The sequence below is a fragment of the Cimex lectularius genome, unplaced genomic scaffold (genome assembly GCF_000648675.2).
Source record: "Cimex lectularius strain Harlan isolate CLEC.00 unplaced genomic scaffold, Clec_2.1 scaffold353, whole genome shotgun sequence".
Classification (NCBI taxonomy): domain Eukaryota; kingdom Metazoa; phylum Arthropoda; class Insecta; order Hemiptera; family Cimicidae; genus Cimex; species Cimex lectularius.
Window position 1 is genome coordinate 1 of NW_019393334.1, and position 22,498 is coordinate 22,498.

Here is a 22,498-nt window from a genome sequence, read left to right on the forward strand (position 1 = left end):
GCGAGGGGGTGCCTGGAGAAGCCTCCTATACTAATACTCGCAAATATGGTCGATGCTTGGATTGACGCGGACGCTTTGCCCAGCCGCGGTACGTTCAAGTCCTCGGGTCCCGCTAATGCATAGCCTACACCTCTCTCCACTTCGCCTTTTGTCACCTCCCACAGACAGGCCATCGGGTCCGACGAATACATAGCCTAGACCCCTCTTCATCTCACCCCCCTCAACTGTACCAGAATCCGCATTTTATAACTACTAGGGAAGTGAAATTTCAAGCACTCGGTTCCCGCTAATGAATAGCCTACACCTCTCCCCACTTCACCTTTTGTCAGCTCCCGCAGACAGGCCATCGGGTCCGACGAATACATAGCCCAGTCCCCTCTTCATCTAACGCCCACCTCAACTGTTCCAGAACCCGCATTTTATATTTACTGACCGGGTATGGCACCCTGATCCCATTTTCAAGTTAAAATGTAATCCTCCATACACGTTCTATCTCATACTGAAGAGATAGTTCTCACGTTCTCTCAAACCGCTGGGTTAAAAAAAAAATCGGATCCAATTTTTCATGCAGTATGTCAAAGTTGGTGTTCCACAATGGACTATCGTAGGACCTCCACAGAATCTACATTCCTAACATAACCAAACTACACACTCCGATCTTACCTTATCGACAGAAGCAATCCTGGACCACCTGATCGTCATTACTAACTGGGGTACTCGGTGGCGGAGAAAGTTAAATGAGCAAAAAAGCCATGATGATTTACACTAAGAAGTCAGACCTTCCCACCATCGAATATAAACAATGTAATTTTGTAGGTAACTTTCAACACACCTCACTTTCTCTTTCTCTCGCTCTTTTTCTTTCCTGTAAAAGCTTAATAATACAAAATAGCAAGGTTAATACCCTTTCTTCTCATCCTTAATGATAAAGATGGATTAAGGGGCTCAACGTTGGACACGGCTCATGTACACAACAGTTGGAATTGGGGTATTAAACAAATTCCTTTTTAAAATTTTATATTTTGTGGTTTGTTGTATTTGTTGTGGTATATTTGGTGTTTATATTTGTTACAAAAAAAAAGGAAAAGGAAATATAATATGTTATGTCAGAGATTTATTTTCACTTTACATTATAGTGTAAAATTCATTGCTAGAACGTTGAATGTAATAATTATAAATATTGTAACACAGTGACATAAACATTACCAAGCCACCATGAATTGAATATGACGATGTCATCGAAAATATCTTCAGTTCTACAATAAATATAAATTGTATTACAGCAAGTAACAGTGGATCAACATTTACATACTATAATATTTAAAAAAAGGAAGAAAAGAAAACAATAAAAAACAATGAAAATTCAGTTTTAAAGTGCTAACTTTTCAAACCAGGTTTTCTTTTCGCAAATTTAATTCATAGACTAGATAAAATATAGCACTCATTTAACTGTTGAATAAATAATTGATTGTGTTATCTATTGTAACATAAAGACTTATTTGTCCATCATTTGAAACAAAAAACCAGCGTGATCAATTTCTTTTTTAGTACAAATATTGTGACAATGAAATCATGGTTTTCAAAATGGTCTGCATTTTACGTTAATTTAAGAAAGAATAATTTTAAAGTGGCAATTTTATAATAAATACATCTGAATTATATAATTACATCCTTAAATTTTGGGAATTATGATTTTCAATTGAGATTAGAGCTTTCTTCTGAGGAACTTTCTCGTCTGGGCGTCTTGTTTTCCGTTAGTTGTTCAACCTGTGTGCAGTTTTCTATTGAGCTTCTCCTTTTTTCGGGATCCTCGATACCCGTAACTCCTTTTTCTGAGAGCTCTCTCCAATAGTCATAATTCTTACGTAAATGATACAGCATTTCAGGCATTTCGATGAATGCTGAAAAAAATTAAATTTCAAATCTTCAAAATTTGGTTTGCTGGATCGAAAAAGCAACAACACAAAATATACAGCTATATATGTATATAAAATTGTATTATTTTAATAATTGAGATATATTGACTACACTATACTTTGATCTTAGCCGAAATGCGAGAAGCAATGGCATATTGACTACTGATTCATACAAGCTCAAATCTGCACACATATCAACATATAGGCATGTACAGAATTGATCCTATTACTTCTCGCAGCATGCCGGTAATTACAGCTTGTGTAATTTTCAATATATTACTGGCAGGCCTCAAGAATCTCCCACCTTCGGCGTTGATAGACTAGGTTCAGTCCTTGGTCTCATCCGTCCAGCCACCAAGGTTAGGCTCCAGGTTCTATCAACAGCTAGATTATCTCATCCCTTAACCCAATTAGTCTCCAGGTACAAACCGATTCCATCTCTCATTCACTCTTAAATACATTCTTTCTTATTTACATATTCACGCAAGGGGGTAGAGCAGTTGTTATTTCTGTATCACCTTCTACACGTATGTAACTAAAACTAATTGTGGGTCATTGAGTACTCAATATTCAACCATACACCCTCTCACACTACACAGTCACGCTAATAAATACATTCACTATCAACACACACTCATGATCACACTTATATCAACAACATAAAATAAGCCTTGTTCCTCCAAAAATGAGAACAGGAGACACAGTTACTCACTGCTGTGTTCAAGCACAATCCTTATATCAGGTGTCATTTGTACATGCTCTCTAGATGGAGCAAGGAGTTGCCTCCTTCAGTTAAGTGAGGCAATTGAACAATTTCTCTACATGTCGGAGACATGCATGGGCTTTGGCCCAAAAGTAAGTATCCGCATGTCAACCTAGCCATTGGGTGAGAATGACCCTTCTTCTATGAGTCCGGTCCTCCAAAGGCTAACCTATCGACAGTGCTCTTGGTATGTGAGAGCTTCTCTGTTGGTCTGGCCCATTGACCCATTGGCTTCCACTTCCTTCTAATCATGTTTTAATTCGGTTTTAGCATCAGAGGGCCAGATCACTGTGGTTAAGTCTGTGTTTGGGACGGCCTTAGCCACCTAGTCCACCTTTTCCTTACCCTCCAAACCTATGGAAACGAGTACCTAAAGAACATTGACTGTTTTGCCGAGACGTTATCCAACAGGAACATAACTGTGACATAATGAGATTACCTCTTGTCCATTTAAAAAAAATGATTATCCTAAAATTATAAAATAATTAATGTAATAAATAATTTAAAAATAAATTTAATAATAAACTTTAAAAAATATTAAAGTAATTATAAAATACTATAACATTCTTATATCAATATAAAATTTTTGTTAATATATGTTTATTTTTATCTTGGACACATACAAATTATGCTACATTGTAAAATGTACTCACAGTCCCATTCCTCAATCATCGCATTGACTATATAATCCATGAAGCCAATTTGCGTCTTTGGGATAGACAGATTATCTCTGTCGAATCCAGGGAGAATAATAGGTAAGTCCCTGCTTTTTTCTTCGTCGGTCTGGAAGTAAAAAAAAGTTGAATAAATTGACTGATCTTTATGAATAAGCTGGATGTATGGTCAAGTGAAGGAAAAAACCAATTTAACTGTTATCTGCCGAGCTATCGACCAATTTTAAAGTCATCATCAGGACATTACCTAAAGGCGGCTATAAATGGCTAGGAAACGTTTTTTGGTGATAGTAGATCAAAAAATATTAGACACATGTCTGAGCATTATTCTAGCCAATGGGACCCAAGAGCCGTGAAAAAAAAATTTTAAACGTAATTTAAGAGGTTTTTGTTTTTCTACCTTAATTGTGCCTGTATGTCAAGGTTATTATGTACACCAATCGATTTGTTTTGTTCTCCTACGCAGGATGTGTCTTGCTTGGGTCTCTTTCTATATACTGTGGAAACTCAGGAATATACATTCCAGTACTTATTCTGTAATCGTATACACATCCCTATCCCTTTTTATTTTTTCGTAAAATCTGGAGTCCCCCAAAGAAGTATCCTTGGATCAATCCTTTTTAAAATATTCATAGCTGGCATTCCTACTTTTTTCGTGATACTAGTTAACCATAAATACAATTTTTTATTGCTAACAAAAAATAAACATATTTAGGCTGAATGCCTGAAACGTTTTTCTTCTGTATCCTGTTGTCCTACTTAAAAATTCATAATTCCTGTAGATATTATCCAAATTAAATATTATGGCAACTGTTTGAAATATAAGTTCTTCTTCTTTCAGCCTATATTAACAATTCACTACATCGGTAGTCTTTTCCAATTTATCACCATTTTTATAATTTTCTAAACCAGGTCTGAAGCAAATTGGATGGCAAAAAATGGGAGAAACAAGTTTAATTTCTTGATTTTCACAAAAGTTTGTATTGATGGGTTTTCAGGGGTGTGGAAAACAAGTATCAACTATGGTTCATGCTAAAAAAATGTTTTAGCATACTTCACTATGTATAAAATTTTATTTGGCAGCTAGCCTAGTGTATTTTAGGTATTAAGATACATAATTTCTGACCAAGCGGCATACATTATTATATTCTATATATTTTTCTTGCTCTAAGTAAAAAAGAAGAAAATTAACTGATATATAATAATTTTGAAATACATACACAAGAAAGACCAGCAATGTACATAAAAAACGTTAAATTACGTAAAACATTTTTTTATGAGCTCCTAGATCATCTTGGGAAGAATGCTTGGACAGGTGTCTATATTTTGAACTAGATCCTAGAAAAAGTTTCATTAAAATCAGTGATCCCATGTTTGTAGCCAACCCTTTGTCAGTTTAGAAAAAAATGTAAAAAGGTGCTTTGGCTCTATTTTCAAACATTGACATAATTGAGGCGATTATTTTCAAAACCGCCTCAATCCACATTTTTACAAACAATTTACAGTTAGCAAAACCTAATTGACCAAAATCGACTGAATCCAATATAAAATTGTCTCCAAACTCATGGGTTTAGATCAACACCGGCTCAGTTCAATGTTCACCGTCTAGGCGGATTTTTTATTCAATAAACATTTTATTTCCATATTACTTTTCTTCCCCTACCTAGCAAATCAGAATATTGTTTTGTTTTTATTGAAACTACTCTTACGAAAATAGGTGGGACTTGGACCAATCAATTGAGAATAATTTCAACTTATTCCACCCATATGATAGGTTAGCTGCACAAATTGCTTCAAAACTGGCTCAATCCAAATCTTAAATTTTTGGCAACCTTGAAATAATACAATATTGAAATTTTATATAATATTATATAAAAATTATAATAGCTTTTCATTCCATCTTATCACTAATTCCTCATATAATGTTTATATGTGCTTTACATATACTTGTGAGCCGAATAAAGGGTATTTCGGTTGTTTTTCATTGGTGAGGAGAAAATCATGTCTCAGCGTGTGACCTATCCGCAGGCAAGTCAACGTGGTTCGTTTTTCCTCCCATTTCTTCCTTGGTCTTATAAAATGATAATTCTAACTCACAAATAGTTGTTTTCAACGAACGTATTTGAAGGTTATAGATCATCATCAGGTTGAAGGAATTTACAACCACCTCTCGACATGAAGTGTAAGAGAGAGTGATTAGTGATTAATTTGTGGTTTTTATTAATAAAACATAATCATAATAAATTAGTAAATAATGACAAAATAAAAAATATTTTCTTAATTTGACTAAACTGTATGACTAATGTTATGTAGGTACATATTTAAAATAGGAGGTAAATAAAATTCAATTATATATTAATGCATTTATCTTCATGTTCTATTTTACATTTTTTAATTCCAAATTTATCAAACCAGTCTAGTTCTTTCTCTTTGTTGAAACTGTATGACACTGTTGTATCTAAATTCAAATTGAAATTGTGTTTTGTTTCTTTTAGATGGTCTTTATAATTTGAAAATTTGTTCGAATTAGGCAAGTGTTCTTTAACACTCGTTTTAATTTCTCTGCTACTTTGCCCTATTTATTTATTGTCACAATTCATACAATTAAATTGGTAAACCCCGCTTTTTGCCAAGTTGTCAACATTGTCTTTAGTTTTTGAGAGGATCTTTCTAAGGAAATGCGTACCTATAAAACGTACTCTAAACCTTTTATCCCTGTTAGAATGTACAAAACTTATAAAACAAAAACAAATGGAAAATTCTATTAACGAATTTGTAAAAAAATATATAATAGACCTCTGAAATATATGCCTACTATCTAATTATTGTAAATTCAATAATCAATTTTATGACTTGAAAAGGTTACCAATGAGGTCGTCATTAACCCCACTTTGTGCCGAAACATTGATGGATAATTTTGAAAAAAATCTTCTCAAATCAAACAACAAATTAATGAAATTTAGATGTAGACGATATTTTATGTATATGGTCGGGAACATGAGAGGATCTAACAGAATTCTTCCAACTAATTAATTCTCTACACCGTAATATAAAGTTTACATAGGAAATTAATAAAGATGATTTGTTTAAACTTTTTAGACTTCAACTGTACATATTAAACAACCCAATCAAAATAGACATATAGAAAACCCACAACTACAGAAACCATGAAACAAGTATATTGTTGTCAACCATGTACCCCAAAAAACTGCTGGTTTCATTTTGCTCATAGACCGTATATTAAAACTCCCATTAACACCTGCTAACTATGAAAAAGAATTACCAACGATTAAAACCTTAGCAAAGACCAATGGATATCAAGAAATATTTATTGATAGGTTGCTGTTAAAAGAATATAAAAATTAACTTTAAAAGACAAAATTGGACTCAGCCACCCCGCCAATAATGAATAATAAGATAAATTTTTATTTACCTCCTATTTTAAATATGTACGTAAATAATATTAGTCATACAAATTAGTCAAATTAATTAACTAATTCCAAATTAATTAATTCCAACTTTTCACTCGTTCAAAATTGAGCGGTTTTGAAAGCCAGCTTCTCATTGGAATGTCGCGTTGGCAGGTTCACTTTTACAATCCATGCCGAGAGACGTGGTTGTAAATTCCTTCAACCTGATGATGAGCTAAAAGGTTGAAATTCAGATCGTTGAAAACGACTAACTGTGAGTAGGAACTATCTTTTTATAAAGATTGAACAACATACTCACTACACCATTTATCATTTCTATTTCTTCCTTGGTCCATGATTTGACTGGCGATTTTATTTCAGGTAGTTTGTCACCCATGGTGGCCCAGCATCTCTTTTTAATGTAATTTTTCACATCCGCTGGACTCGCTGGTGTATCCGGGTCATGTGGCGTCCTTGCTGCTCGCTCCTTGGCTGCCAGGTTGGCTTTTTCATTTCAATGTATGCCGTCCAGGCAGTAATTATTATTATAATTTGTAATTTTTATCAAAATTAAAATAAAACATGAACATCATAATAAAACAACCAGATGGCACATTAATCACAGATTGGTACCAAAAACCAAGAAACACAGATCGCTACCTCAACTTTAAATCTCACCATCCTCTTCATACAATAATAAACACGGCCAAAGGGTTACTTCACAGAATGATTACCCTGAGCCATGAACCATTTCACCACAAGAACATAAAGATATACAAAGATCCTCCATAACAATCTCTACCCTAAGCACATAATTAACAGAATAATCAACAACTACAACACAACACTAACGCTTTCCACTATTACTAATAATACTACATTAAATATATAAAATACAAACAAACAAGCATACATTTCCATACCATTTATTCAAGGCCTATCACACAAATAAACACATTTCTCTCGTCCGATAACTTCAAAATAGCTTTCAAAAATTATAAAACAATCCAAACACTTTTTTTCAAAGTTAAAGATCCCACACCAATAACAAATAAATCGGACGTAATCTACAAGATCAACTGTTTAAACTGTCCGGCAACTTACATCGGTCTTACATCCCAATATCTGGACAAGAGAGTAAAGCAACATATCTATGATTGCAAAAAACCCAAGCAAAATCCTACAGCACTCGCTACCCACCACTTTGAACACCAACACAACTTCGACTTCAAAAATCCAAAAATATTACATACAGAACAAAACAAATATAAACGTAATTTCTTAGAAATGGTTTATATCAACAGAGATAAACACAGCATCAATTACAGAACAGATACATATAAACTCAGTCGCAGCTACGCCAATATCATTAACCAAATACAATATAGATAACATACATATATCATTACATTACATTCCACACATCAAATACTTTTCACATAGTCTAATTTCCCAACAATTTAGCTTTCCTTTTCCTATTTATCCCCTTTCTATATAATCCTGAAAGGACAATCTGGCCGAACTATTACCAACACATTGTTCCCCTTTGTCGGCTTATTTCACTTCAAAGAAGCCGACGGCTTACACAAAATTGTCTTTTATATACCGACTTCCTTCCCCACCCCTTCAAAACCAAACATATATAAACATAAAACAGCAAAATCTCGCTGGCACTCTCAACACGACACGCAAGGATGGCACAATTACACAGAAGACAAACACTTTGAGTGAGTAGAAATACTTTGTTTGAATATAAAATATATTTTGCATTGTATAAATTCACTTTTCCACATCCTAAATGTAATTGTTAAATGTAAACATTGTTTGTAAATCCCAGGCCTGAAGATGATCTCAATAAAAGATCGAAACGTTGGCACGATAAAGAAAATGTTTTTCTGAAACCTACATCACACCCGACCGCATCTCACGATATCTGAATAATTAACATTATAGTATACGAAGCCCTCCAATTTAACGTTAAAGATGATAATGTTCTGCTCTTTTGGTACATTTAATTTTTGTTAATCCTCCTCTGATTTAATTTAGTAAATTTCATTTATTTTTGTGCTATTACATTTAAATCTGTATTTATAAAATTCATTTTGACACGATTTGTGCAAAATTTTTGTACTTTCTTGTTTATTTGACGGTGCCCAAAACCACAGAATAAAATTTATTTTCTTCTTCTTCTTCAAAACACAAGTAAGGTGAGTTTTGTGTGTAGTAGAAGTCAAATTTACACACTATAACAAATACTAATGACTTCTCTATTTGCTGAAGGTTTATGTTAAAATTTGTAGTTACAACTTCTTTATGTTGTACTAGTTTTTTGTATGTTTTTGATAAAATAACAAAATGTTGGAATTTGGAATTGATTTTGCCTTATCCCTCCTGTAGATAATTATAATAATATGGAAGTACCTGGGCGATGTACTCCTCGGCGATTCGCCCGGCCCATTGTTTGCACAAATGTATCGGCCTGGTTGGATTTGAGACATCAGCGCATTTAATCAGCATCCTCTTCACAAGCATGATATCCTCTGGCGTGATGTGTTTTCCATCATTATCACACTCGGACGAATTTTTTCGTTCTCGCTGCTAGGAATTACGATTCAGAGTTAGTTTAACATAATTTGAGCTACAGCTGAAGATTAGAAGGGTGAAAATTAATTACTCTATTTTCCGCATTCTCCTCATTGGGTTTGTTAAAAACAGTGACGAATTTCGTATAGTGTTCATAATGTTTGGACATATCAGTCGCCAAGATCATTTCGATGATGCAAGCTCTAGCCAACGGATAGGTTTTTCTATCAAGGCCTTTTAAAGAAAGTAAAATTTTAACGAATCGTATTTTTTTTAACTAATAAAAAACATGGTTTACCTTTGAATATATTTATACGCTCATCGCTCAAAGTTAATTTAAAAGTGAGCGCAGCATGGTGCTGTTCCAATACACTGTTATCATTGTACAATATTGCTAAGTCGTGACTGGAGTTGGTCAAAAATGTGCTAGAAAAAAATTACATTTTGAATTTTTTAATCACACATTATAAAAGCATAACATGAAAACATTCTTTCCACTTTAATTCCTCTAATAATGAATGTTTTTGTTAAAACGGTTCACGTACTACAAAATTTAAGTGATGACTAGATCGATTTGTTTGTTTGTTCTAATGGCCCAGAAAGTTCACGTACAATGTTTTCCAAAAGTAGGAATGCTAAGAGAGCATGATTTATCCTGGCTGTAGCATGATAAACGTTTCTTTATAGAACATGATAAATGAACTTTTTTAATTAGATTTTTTAATTATTGGATTACTTACGTCAAGCCTTCGTCCATGGACAACGTCAGAAAATAATTATTTGTCTAACATTGAATGTAGGATAATTTTAAATGAAAACGGCTGACAAATGTTCAGTACTCACTTTGATTTTCCCGGATGTCCGAGGTCATGGGCAGTGGCTGCTATAAGGCAACATGCTTCATCTAGTGGATCCAGCAATTTCTTCTGTCTCAACTTTATTAAAAAGCATGCAGTTGCTTGGAGAACGTCCGCTGCATGTGTCGAGTTATGGTATGTGTTCGCCGGCTTGTAATTTTTCTCCATTGTGACAAGCCAGCCGTAAATGGTCTTTTCGTCCACTGCTAAAGTCCGGTGGACAGAGAAAGTCGAAAATATCCTCATACCAATGTACACAAGAGGTCTGAAAGTAGAGTAAAACATTTTGCTCGAATTGTCTTAACATTAAATTTGAAAAAAGTACTCACTTGCAACTTGTCATCTTTTCAATTTGAATCACGTCGAAATCCCAAGAAGAGATTTTATCCATTTCTTCCCTCAACTCTTTAGACATTGGAAGCATGACGTTATTCTTTTTGATGCCCGGTTTTTTCTTAGTGACGATCGATTCGCTGGAGCTTCGCCTTGGCATAACGGCTGACGTAGCTGGCTATAATGTAAAGAATAATTATATAATAAATTAAAGATATAATTTGATGAATTTTCCATTATGAAAATTTAGTATATTATCCTGTTTACCGCTACGAGTGCTGCGATCAAATTTTTGGTCAATGGGTCTTCAGCTCGAAGGTTGTCGGTTTTTAAATGTGATGTGTAAAGCTCCGTGGTTCTTAAGATGTCCATTACCTAAACAAAAATATAAAGTAAGCCAAAATATTTTTTCCCTGAATACATTTTAAATGAAAAATTCGTAGGTGGATTTAATTGGGGGAAAGTATTTCTCACTCAAAACGAAAACTCGACACCTAACCTTTACATTCATCACGAATAGTGAATTTACCTGCTCCAGCATCTGAACCACAGAAGGTGCAGCGTTTTCCTGCGCAGAGCACAAAAGTGACAGCACCTTGGTGATTGGTGCTTCCAGCGGTAGATTGTACAGTTTCGCCAGGCTTTGTCTACGGGCTGATCCTGGAACGCAATGGAATATGGTAAATATTTAAAGAAATCTTTTTTATGGATCATTACTTGTAAATTATTGTATTTCACATAGAGCAAAAAGGAATGCAGTATACTTAAAATTTATGTGATCAATCAATATATATATATTTTAAGTATACTGCATATACCGATATAGTTAGTATTACACGTGTTTGACCATTCCGGAGCTTCACACAGTAATACTGAACTTATATAATGATAATAAATTAATTTTTTATTTGCTGTGCTAAGCTTTGTGTTCTTGTTTAAGAGAAGGAATACAGTGCAGATTATACCCAATCCCTTGACACACACTATATTAACATGCTTCGTTTTTGAAAATTTTGAATCCAAAATTACCCCTAGATATTTTATTTATTTTTTCCAAGGGAGTATTCTGCCCTTTACAAGAACAAATCTATTAACGTATGGCCTACATTTAGTAAACAACATAACTTCGGTTTTAGTTTCATTGGGTCTAATCCGCCATTTGTCAAAGTATTTGAAGCATTTCTTGAGAACTGTGGAGATATGACAAGATAAAGAATGCTGTATCATCTGCGTAACATGCATAACTACATTTAGTTTTCGTTTTAGTTAAATCATTGATGAATATGTTAAATAAAATAGGTCCCAGAACGGATTCCTGGGGTACCCAGTTGAGATAGATCTTACTGATGATTCACCATTACCAGCCACTACATGGAATTTTCTATTCTCTAAGTAGCTTTTTAAAAAGTAAACAACATACTTGGGAAAATTCGCTTGAAATAATTTGAAAAAAGATCCCTGTGTCATAGTTATGTTCAACAATGTAAGTCACTCTGGTTAATTGTGCAACGGTAGAATGATGACTACGAAAGCCATATTGTTTATTTGAAATAATGTTATTTTCTATAAACGTGTTCAACCTTTTCACTATAATGTGCTCAACTGCCTTGCTTATACCCGGCAGAAGAGATATAGGGCTATAACTGCTTTGAAGAGTCAGATCTTAAGATGACAGAATGTAATATTAAACATAATTTTCAACTGATTAAGGCTTTGGTTGAGATAAAAAGTCAGTTTCACGAGCGCGATTCGAACTCATGACCTTCGGCTAAATACGTCGCTAATCTACCACTTGAGCTATCGTGACTTCGATCATCTCGGACACTAACTTCCCATCTCAACCCCACCTTTAGAATTTTCCCTTCTTTTTGCCATTTTCATTCCTTTTTTATCTCAACCAAAGCTTTAATTAATTGAAAAGTATTTATTTAATCGATGGGACCACGAAACCTAATAGATTAAACATAATTAAAAATAGTTATTCAGATATCGTGAGATGCGGTCTGGTGTGTGATGTAGGTTTCAGAAAAACATTTTCTTTATAGTGCCAACGTTTCGATCTGTTATTGAGATATCACTTCAAAGAAGCCGACGCCTTACACAAAATTGTCTTTTATATACCGACTTCCTTCCCCACCCCTTCAACACCAAACATATATAAACATAAAACAAAAGCAAAATCTCACTGGCACTCTCAACACGACACGCAAGGATGGCACAATTACACAGAAGACAAACACTTTGAGTGAGTAGAAATACTTTGTTTGAATATAAAATATATTTTGCATTGTATAAATTCACTTTTCCACATCCTAAATGTAATTGTTAAATGTAAACATTGTTTGTAAATCCCAGGCCCTGAAGATGATCTCGATCGAAACGTTGGCACGATAAAGAAAATGTTTTTCTGAAACCTACATCACACCCGACCGCATCTCACGATATCTGAATAACTATCGATTAACGGTCACTAATCTCTACACATAATTAAAAATACATAAAATAGCAATATGTGTATTCAAAATAATGTGTTAAATAACACTTTTTTATTATCCCCTTAGGCAACGCCGGGTTATAAAGCTAATAGAGTAATAAATTTTGTCATTACTTATCATTTTGGTCTGCCTTTCCTCACTGGGTTGGCCTCTTAGACGCATTTTGACATTTCGCCATTTTCAGTGGTGTATATAAGCAGACTAAAATGATCTATAAAAACCGAATTACATATTCACAACCCTGCAGACCACATGAAAAATTCTCATAAATTCTATTTGATTCAACCATATGCATGCATTACCAATATATTAATATACTAAAAAAATTAATTTAATGGCTAATACTAATAAACTGTTTACCTTCACTGATTATAGACTTCAAATCATACGATCCTTTTCGAATCGATGGCAGACTTCCCCTTGGGTAGATGTGATTCTCAAAAGGGTTGTCCTGCATGTACAAATAATGCGTAGGCAAACTGAAAATTGAATTGATTTAGTCAATTTGTTTCAAAAAGAAGAAATTATATATTTAAAAAATAACTGTAATCTAAATTATTATAAAAAAAATAAAGATCGTGTTCTGGGTTCGAATTCTGGCAAAGCCCTTTTTAAATTTAATTGAGAATAATTTGAAAATAACTGGTGTAATGTGTTTTGACCCTTAATCCATGTCACCCAATGAGGAGTGGGGCACTAAGCCTTCAAGTATTACAGGAACTTCTTTATTTATAGACAGGTAGGAAACGTTAGTCTGGCAGACCAGATAATGGTTCTCTCTTCATTTAGGTCTCTAATGACGCCTTTTGAGTTTTCAAGCTGTGTATTGTCGCGTGGGTTAAGTACATGGAAAAATAACAAAACCACTTCAGAAAGCTATACTAATGTTGAGACAATTATAAAAGCATATTCATGGGAAATCTCATCCACCATTTTGAGAAAAAATTTAAAACTTTATACGCGATTGCCCACAAGTTTTTCGCCATAATCTATTTTTCATTGCAACTACAAATTGTAGCACAATTTAGGCTGTATAGAAATAATGTGAATTTAGCTTTGTTTTGGTATTTAATGCAGACAAAAACATTCCGATAGTACCCTAACCTGTCCCTAACACTAACCCGAAACCCTACCGAACGGAAACCACATACGCCAATGAAGTACCTTGGTATATTCGCTTGCTACAGAAAACACGTAAAAATGAAACTACAGATTTTTAAAATGCACACTTCGCAATTGCATATTTTTTCTGCTTCACCCAAAAACATTGAATCATGGATATGTAACCTAACCAGCCCCTAATCCTGAACCATCCCTTATCAACCCTACCTAACCTAACCGGACCTTTGGTTAAATACAACTATACTAATATGAAATTAGTAATTATTAAATACTAACGAAATATTAGGTTAAACCTAACGTAACCCAACCCATGTGTACTACCAAGTAACGCTCAATGGTTACGCAAAACAATTATATAACCAGCCCAAAAATATATCCATTTTAATTTTTTGCGAAGCGTGAATTCTCTTACTCTCTTTTTGAAAAGTTGCTTTGTTACAAAGATTATAGAATGTGGTGACCTTAGTTGGATCCCCTGTCAATAGGAAAACTAATTTATGTAAGATATATTTAATTTCATTTCAGGTTTCTCACACTACGTAGAATTAAATCATAGGGAAGAAGGAAGGAAAAAATTTCTAAAACTTTGGCAATTAACCCCCCCTTACTATCATAAATTAGGTAATTATTTCTCTAATGTGAATTCTCAACATCGTCAGCCCGTGGATAATGCATTGTTTTTGTTTTACAACCACCACGTTATTTACACTTTAGACACTATCTTTCATAATTTCTTCAGTTCCTTAATTTTAATGTTTTTTTTTTAACAATCAAACTTTGGAGATGTCTTTGTTACAGTTACGTTGATCTCTACTACGTATAAAAGTCTTAAGAACGATTATGATTCAAAACGTTCAAATTTGGCGTAAAGGGGCCCGAATTTTCCCATACTTTTATTATTTTTACGTGAATGTATCTTTGGAACACACAATTTCTTTGCATGACCATTTCACCGCTGGAGGTTAGCATGGATTGGGTTAGGGACGAGTTAGGTTATGCTAGGTAAATTTAGGGTTAGGTTTTTTTTCGACCATCACGTTATTTACATTAGACACGATTTTTTCGTAACTTCTTGGGTTCCTTAATTTTAATTTTATTTTTTCAACAATTAAATTTGCAGCTTCCTTGTTAGTTAAGTTGACCCTTAGTAAAATGGTAAAATTTGGCTTAAAGGGGCCCAAATTTCTCCCTACTTTCATTATTTTAACGTGGATGTATTTTTGGGATAAACATGTATTTTCTTCAACTATTTCACCGCAGGAAGTGCGCATAGGTTGGGTTAGGTTATGTTATTTAAGTTTAAAGTGGCCCGAATTTCCCTCTTCTTTTATTATTTTAATGTGGATGTACTTTGGTTTTTGGTTTAGGTATGTTTTTGGTTTACGACCTCCACGTTATTTTCAAAGGTCTTGATTATAATTAGCCTAAAGCTTAATTATTATTAGTTTAATAATTTATGTTAATTTGTTTACGCCATAAAAAATGTCTTTAAAAAATACATATTTATTGACCACGACTGCAAATAGTTTCGCAAATCTATATATATATATATATATATAAANTATGCCTTAGAAATGCATTCACTTATGAAATCGAAATAATTTGCATTTTCTGGAAGAACGGGAAGGTCAGTTGAACAACACGTCTGATTAATAAATTTAGCAATTAATAGCTGATGCTTAGAATGGGTAATTTTTTTTAAATATCGAATTTATGTGCGCAGAACACAATGAAATTGAATTGAACGGAAAGGGTTTTTCCAATAACACTCGTCTTCTACAATTAGACATGGAACTTACGTAGTAAGAGGACTAAACGGGAGGGCCCTACACTGCAATCCGACGATGTCTCCACTCTTGCTTCTCCATCTAATTTTTCCAAGCCATTCGAAACCTTTTTCTAATTGCCTGAGTGCGGGGACAAGGTCCATGTGATCCTGGTAGATCGTGGCCTGCTTTCCGATGATCTCGTCGCGCGAGTAGCCGAGGACTAGTGCAAACGGGCAATTGACGTACTGAAGAAAATTCACAGGTTACATTAAAAAAAATAAATCTTTCTTCCAGCTTCTCACTTGGACTATGCTGTTGGTATCTGTTATAAGAACAAGGTCACGGCTTTTGTCCAACGCCGTGTACACAGATTCACTTATAGCCATGGAGGTCCTCACGATTTCTTGCGAGTTGAGAGCATTCTGGGCTTCTGTCAGATATTCGTGCAAGTTCGTTCCCGAGTTTTCAATCAGGATCTGGAACAAAAACATAAGAGTGTACAGGCTGACTTCTGTAGACTGAACCATCAATGATAGTACTTGATATAAAAAAATCATCTAATGTCACTTTTTATTCATTTTAACGTTAAAAATTGTACAAATATTAAAAATTAAGAAAAAATCTTTTCCTCCTTATTGACCGATTCCGTCTGAACAGCCTCCTAACTATTAGGAACTATTTTCTCTTAACAGACCTTATCTAATCTTTAATTTGCATTTGTCTTGTATGATGTCATGATTTATTGCTCACCTTGCTTTCGTTATCCCATTTTACGCTGCTCTTGATTCATTTTATAATAATAATAATAATAATAATAATTTATTATTTTATAACATAAAATGAAGTTAAATGCGCACAGGCTGATGACGATAACTTTGAAGGATGCCATACCGTTACTGTATAAATATCAGTTTATCATTAGAGAAAAAATAATAAAACATTATCAGTAATAAATGGTTATTTAAGAAAATAAGAAGAAACTCATTCTGCAGGAGAATAGGTTGTTTAATTCCAACACAACAGAGAGAAAAAATTGACAAAAAAGGACGATTTATGTAATTGTTCATCGATAGTTATTCAGATATCGTGCGACTGGCACTCTCAACACGTCACGCAAGGTGGCACAATTACACAGAAGACAAACACTTTGAGTGAGTAGAAATACTTTGTTTGAATATAAAATACATTTTTCATTGTATAAATTCACTTTTCCACATCCAAAATGTATTTGTTAAATGTAAACATTGTTTGTAAATCCCAGGCCCTGAAGATGATCTCAATAAAAGATCGAAACGTTGGCACGATAAAGAAAATGTTTTTCTGAAACCTACATCACACCCGACCGCATCTCACGATATCTGAATAACTATCAATTAACGGTCACTAATCTCTGATAATGTGCGGTACAATGAAACAACTTTTCATTCGACTCAAACTTTTAACCAGCTCGCAATAGTCAATCTTTCTTCTAGCTTTTAACTTCAGATACGTAATATTATGTTGTTTTTCACCCGGTCAGAACGCTACGGCTAGCATTGTACTCAACGGACACATATGAAACGATAGTACTCAGAGGTCTTGAGGCAATCTCTGATAAAGAAGTCTTGAGTAGTAGGGTTAGGTAACGTTCGTTGACAAAAGTTGATGAGGTTGTGAATGGTGAGATTAATGACGTAGTAGATGTTAAATAAATTCGGGTTGATTTTTGATACTGCGCCCTTTAAGAAGTATTGTTGCATTCTCCATTCCGTACCTAGCATACCGGTCGAATTCATCCAAGAATTTGATTATTTGGCCCTGTTTTAATGGTTGTAATCTTATACGGTTATGTTGTACATTCCAAAGCATTTCCTTATGCGGATAATTGTAGCACAGTTTATTAGTAGGTCCTCTGCTTCTTTCCAGAACTGCACCCACTGTGTAGGTTCATAACCACCCATCTTCCTCAAATGCCCATTCAGTCCGCTGTGCCCTGTTAGGAATCTGTTAGGATCCGGATTTTTCCTTGCTGTTAGAGAGAAAAAGAAAAGAGAGAGTGAGTGAGAGAGAGAAAGAGATAGATAGTGTGAGTGAATGAGTGAGAGAGAAAATGAGTGAGGGACAGAGAATAGCTGAGAGTAAGTGAGAGAGAGATAGAGAGCGAGAGAGCGAGAAAGCGAGAGAGAGAGAGAGAGAGAGAGAGAGAGAGAGAGAGAGAGAGAGAGAGAGAGAGAGAGAGAGAGAGAGAGAGAGAGAGAGAGAGAGAGAGAGAGAGAGAGAGAGAGAGAGAGAGAGAGAGAGAGAGAGAGAGAGAGAGAGAGAGAGAGAGAGAGAGAGAGAGAGAGAGAGAGAGAGAGAGAGAGAGAGAGAGAGAGAGAGAGAGAGAGAGAGAGAGAGAGAGAGAGAGAGAGAGAGAGAGAGAGAGAGAGAGAGAGAGAGAGAGAGAGAGAGAGAGAGAGAGAGAGAGAGAGAGAGAGAGAGAGAGAGAGAGAGAGAGAGAGAGAGAGAGAGAGAGAGAGAGAGAGAGAGAGAGAGAGAGAGAGAGAGAGAGAGAGAGAGAGAGAGAGAGAGAGAGAGAGAGAGAGAGAGAGAGAGAGAGAGAGAGAGAGAGAGAGAGAGAGAGAGAGAGAGAGAGAGAGAGAGAGAGAGAGAGAGAGAGAGAGAGAGAGAGAGAGAGAGAGAGAGAGAGAGAGAGAGAGAGAGAGAGAGAGAGAGAGAGAGAGAGAGAGAGAGAGAGAGAGAGAGAGAGAGAGAGAGAGAGAGAGAGAGAGAGAGAGAGAGNTAAATACCTCCCTTCGCCAAAGTGGCTCATTTTATTTTACTTATTTCATTTTATTAAAAAAATTTTTTTTGTAAAATATTCATTTTAGGTGGGCGGTATGTTCGCACCGGGCACATTTTATTTTCTTCTTTCTTAAAAATAAAAAGAGTATTTAAATTTTCATTATTCAACTTTGTTGTGTCACACCTCGTCATCAGACCCGAAGGGGATTAAAGGTGCGTTGAGTCGGCCCTGTCGACGTCACGCTTAGTAGTACGTTACAAACCGCCGAACACGCTTGGTCGGACCTCGCCAATTGGCCTAACCTCATTTTTGTCTCTCCTCAAAGTCAACCCTCGTTTTCTTTTCTCTTTTTTTACCCTCGTATACAGCAGGAGTATTCTCATTTTATGTTTTACTTTTTCTTCGCTACGCCTCCGCACTTTCTGGTAGTTTCAACAGGTTTCTCCGACGCTGAATCCGAGCTCGGTGACGCCGAAGGTGATTCCAACGACGCACCAGAAGGTATATTTCATACAGTCCACTCCAAGGTAAATTTTCTTTATTTTATTTTATTTTATTTTGTTTCACTCGTCAAGCCTCCCTTTCATTTTATTTTATTTTACTTTACTCGTCAAGCCTCCGTTTATTTGCTTATTTTAATTAAGACCAGCCCGAACAGGGGGCTATCGACAGCTAGGTCATTTCTGCCCAAAATTCATGCAAACTGTAATCTAGCCTAACACTACTAAAATTGGATAAATCAGTGCACAAATAAATACATTCATATATTCCGATCATTAAGATTAGTCAGTAGAACTGGATATTCCTCTATCGACCTATGCACACTATTAATAATCTAACCTAAATTAGGATCGATGAGGTACTTTTATCAATATTCCGCCATCTACCCTAAACACCAACACTGCTGGAGGAGTGTTGGTGACACTATATTTCACCATCTCCCCTCACCACTCACACTAATAAAATTCAAACAAAGCACATAATGTTAAAAGACATAAATATAACTATACACCGTAAAATAATCCCCACGTCTTCTAAAAAACGCAACAGGCGACCAAGAAACCGACTGCTGTGTTCGAAAACCATTCTTAAATCCGGCGGCATCCCTACACGCTCTCTATACGGAGCGGAGGCATGTCCCGCCTCTATTATGAGGGAAACATCGAGCAAACTTTCTCTGCGTAAGGGGCACCTACGCGGGCTTTGGCCCAAACCAGATGCCCGTATGTCAACCGTGTATGGCCAATCCTCAATCGGGTGAGGACGATCCCACTTCATCGGCTACCGGTCGTGCCCTTGACTCGCAAGAGCCTCTCTTGGACGACCCCGCCCACTGACGCTGCCATCTTTCACTGCGAGTTTAGCGTCAGAAGGCCTGATCGTGATGGTCCGGTCTGGAGAGTGGACGTCTCAGCTTTCGCCGCCTTGGCCGCACATTCGTCACCCTCCAGGCCGACGTATCCGGGAACCCAGGCAACAACCACCGTTTTCCGAATGCGATTCAGTTTGGCGTATTTCTCTAACCAGAGCACGACGAGAGGGTCCAGAGAACTCTCGTATAGCCCAGACAGAGCTCAGAGTCATACATACGAGGAAGGCTGAACCCGAATCGCTCGAGAGCTATTATTATTATTTCAATATATTCATCTATTTAGAGAAATATTTGAGAAGGTTGATTTGTTTCAACCCCTGTTTTGAAATTATATTTCTTCGTGTATACAGCTACTTAAATATTTAAAAACTTTCTTATATTGGCGAGCCATGTCCACAACAGGAGTGCCTTCTGCGCCTCTATAACAAGTTTGCTCGGCAGGCTTATATCGTTAATACTTGTCAGTGTTGCTTTAGGTAGCAAACCACCTGTAGAATTATTATTGGAACGATCACAACTATATCCAGTCTAAACATTTCTTTCAGTTCAAAACTAAGGTTCAACTAAGGTAAACTACTTCCGAATTTTTTCAGCTCGGCTTTTTTGAGTGCTTTCGACATCAGGTATCGTAATATAATATATAATATCTATGATATATGACGTTCTATATGTCTTATCCATTATCAATATATTAGATTTGTTGCGAATGACAGTCCTGTCTGTTATTGCTTGGGCATCCAAATATATTTTGGTCTCACAGTTCTCTGCCAGTGCTGGTGTTTTATATTGCTAATAGGGTAATTCATAGCGTCGAGATTGTGGCATTTGTATTTTGGGCATATTGCTTGCCTTAATTTTAGTCATGTTATTATTTCGGCTTAAATATTCCTTCGAGGCAAACACAGGTCATCCTGCGACAATATGTTGAATGCTTTCCGTTGTGGAATTTCACATTTTCCACTTTTCGCTTATTTGCCTGTCACCTATGCCACGACCTCCTCGTCCCTTTGTGAGATGGTGGAAAAGGAGGTGCGGTGCACTAAAAAAGGGGATTACGGGAATGAGGTTAAATTATTAAAAATAAAGGTACTTCTGTATTGTAAAAAAAAAAAAAACATATAAATAATGGGGGAGAAAAATTTTAACCAAAGGATGCCTTTTTGGGTTATTTTAATTACCCTGCATTTAATTTGGGGGTCCGCTCCGCAGCAGGTCTGTCCTTCACAATGTCCTTAGCGCACCTGGCGCTAAAGGACCTAACGCTGGCGGAGTTTCTTTCCCCGCTGGAAAAGGGTGGCCACGCCCCCGCTTCCACGGTTCACGTGTCGCGAGATCTCCTGAATCGTGACACCCCCCCCTTCTGAAATACTTCCTGACCCTGTAGAATATGCACCCGAAACTTGGTGCTGAATGCTAGGAAGCCTTTTCCGCTATTAGCTTTGGTGACTGGCCAGGAATTTCAGGGGTAAGCTTTACCCGAGACACGGTAGGATCGGCCGCTTCAGTATTCTAATTTATGGTAGTTAAAATAAAGCTGCTGAGATGAAGACTCCTCAGGTAAGTGCATACTGTTTTTCTCCTTTGATTTTATTATACTCTAATTTTATTGCAAATTTATAAACATTGATTTTGATTGTTATGTATAAGTATAATCAAAATATAATACAATTACAATCAACTGTTAAACTAAATTAAACTTTCAATTTCTTATGGTAAAAAAATTAATTAAATATAATGAAATTAATTGTCAGGCATCCTTCGGTTCAAATTTTATATTACATATTTCTGGCTAAACAAAATTTTAATCTTAATACAATTAGTTTTATATCTCCCTCGGACGATTGTGTGTCGCTCTCTTATCTGTTTACATCTACCATGAGAAGGGATTAGGGAGTTTTCAGGACAGTGACCTCCCATGATAATGATAGACCTTGACCGTGATTTATTGGTACCTGGAAATAAGTCAATTTTTTCCCATAGATTAAAATTTGTAAATTTAATTTGGTCGTATCGGAGATGCGCTGAAAATGTAAACCTGGGAAACTCTTAATTGCTATTGCAAAATGTGTTTACTAGCTAAACTTTCCAAGTGAAAAAATATAATTTGTTATATACCCTTTTGAGAAGACTTTTTTTTTTGTTNCGATAACTAAAGCTTATAACTCATAAGCTGAATAATTTTTCTCCGCATGCTTTAGTTTTCGCGAGGTGAACGCTATGGGTTGTTACTCCCCGTTCACCACGTTGGTTAAACATGCTGAAACCCCTAGCTTTGAGCCATCCGTAAATACCGCGAATGGGGTTGTAAACTCTGGACTGGCAAGAATGGCGGCTCCGTAATCTTTTTCCTCAGGTCATCCAGGCATTTTCCGCCTCAGACGTCCACTCCAGATTCGCGTCCTTTTTTCTCAACTCATTCAGTGGGCTGGCAATCTTTGCA

The 22,498-nt window shown here is 35.7% G+C and overlaps 1 protein-coding gene across 3 annotated transcripts in view; it reads right to left on the reverse strand.

The window, feature by feature from the left end:
• Window positions 1-1,092: 1,092 nt before the first annotated feature.
• LOC106672021 (high affinity cAMP-specific and IBMX-insensitive 3',5'-cyclic phosphodiesterase 8) overlaps window positions 1,093-22,498 on the reverse strand; it is a 63,909-nt gene continuing 42,503 nt past the window's right edge. Inside the window, exons 1-13 of one of the 3 annotated variants that reach the window (XM_024229941.1) lie at window positions 16,462-16,559; window positions 16,225-16,398; window positions 15,953-16,167; window positions 13,392-13,510; window positions 11,066-11,196; window positions 10,804-10,911; window positions 10,533-10,714; window positions 10,190-10,468; window positions 9,645-9,772; window positions 9,438-9,580; window positions 9,185-9,361; window positions 3,333-3,462; window positions 1,093-1,901 (exon numbers count right to left, since the gene is read on the reverse strand). In XM_024229941.1, coding sequence (XP_024085709.1) covers window positions 1,696-1,901; window positions 3,333-3,462; window positions 9,185-9,361; window positions 9,438-9,580; window positions 9,645-9,772; window positions 10,190-10,468; window positions 10,533-10,714; window positions 10,804-10,911; window positions 11,066-11,196; window positions 13,392-13,510; window positions 15,953-16,167; window positions 16,225-16,398; window positions 16,462-16,479 — 2,010 coding nt within the window. In that variant the 5' untranslated portion in view covers window positions 16,480-16,559 and the 3' untranslated portion in view covers window positions 1,093-1,695. Of the gene's footprint in view, window positions 1,902-3,332; window positions 3,463-9,184; window positions 9,362-9,437; window positions 9,581-9,644; window positions 9,773-10,189; window positions 10,469-10,532; window positions 10,715-10,803; window positions 10,912-11,065; window positions 11,197-13,391; window positions 13,511-15,952; window positions 16,168-16,224; window positions 16,399-16,461; window positions 16,560-22,498 lie in introns of those variants that run through there. The other 2 variants (XM_024229940.1, XM_024229939.1) reach the window with 2 other exon arrangements.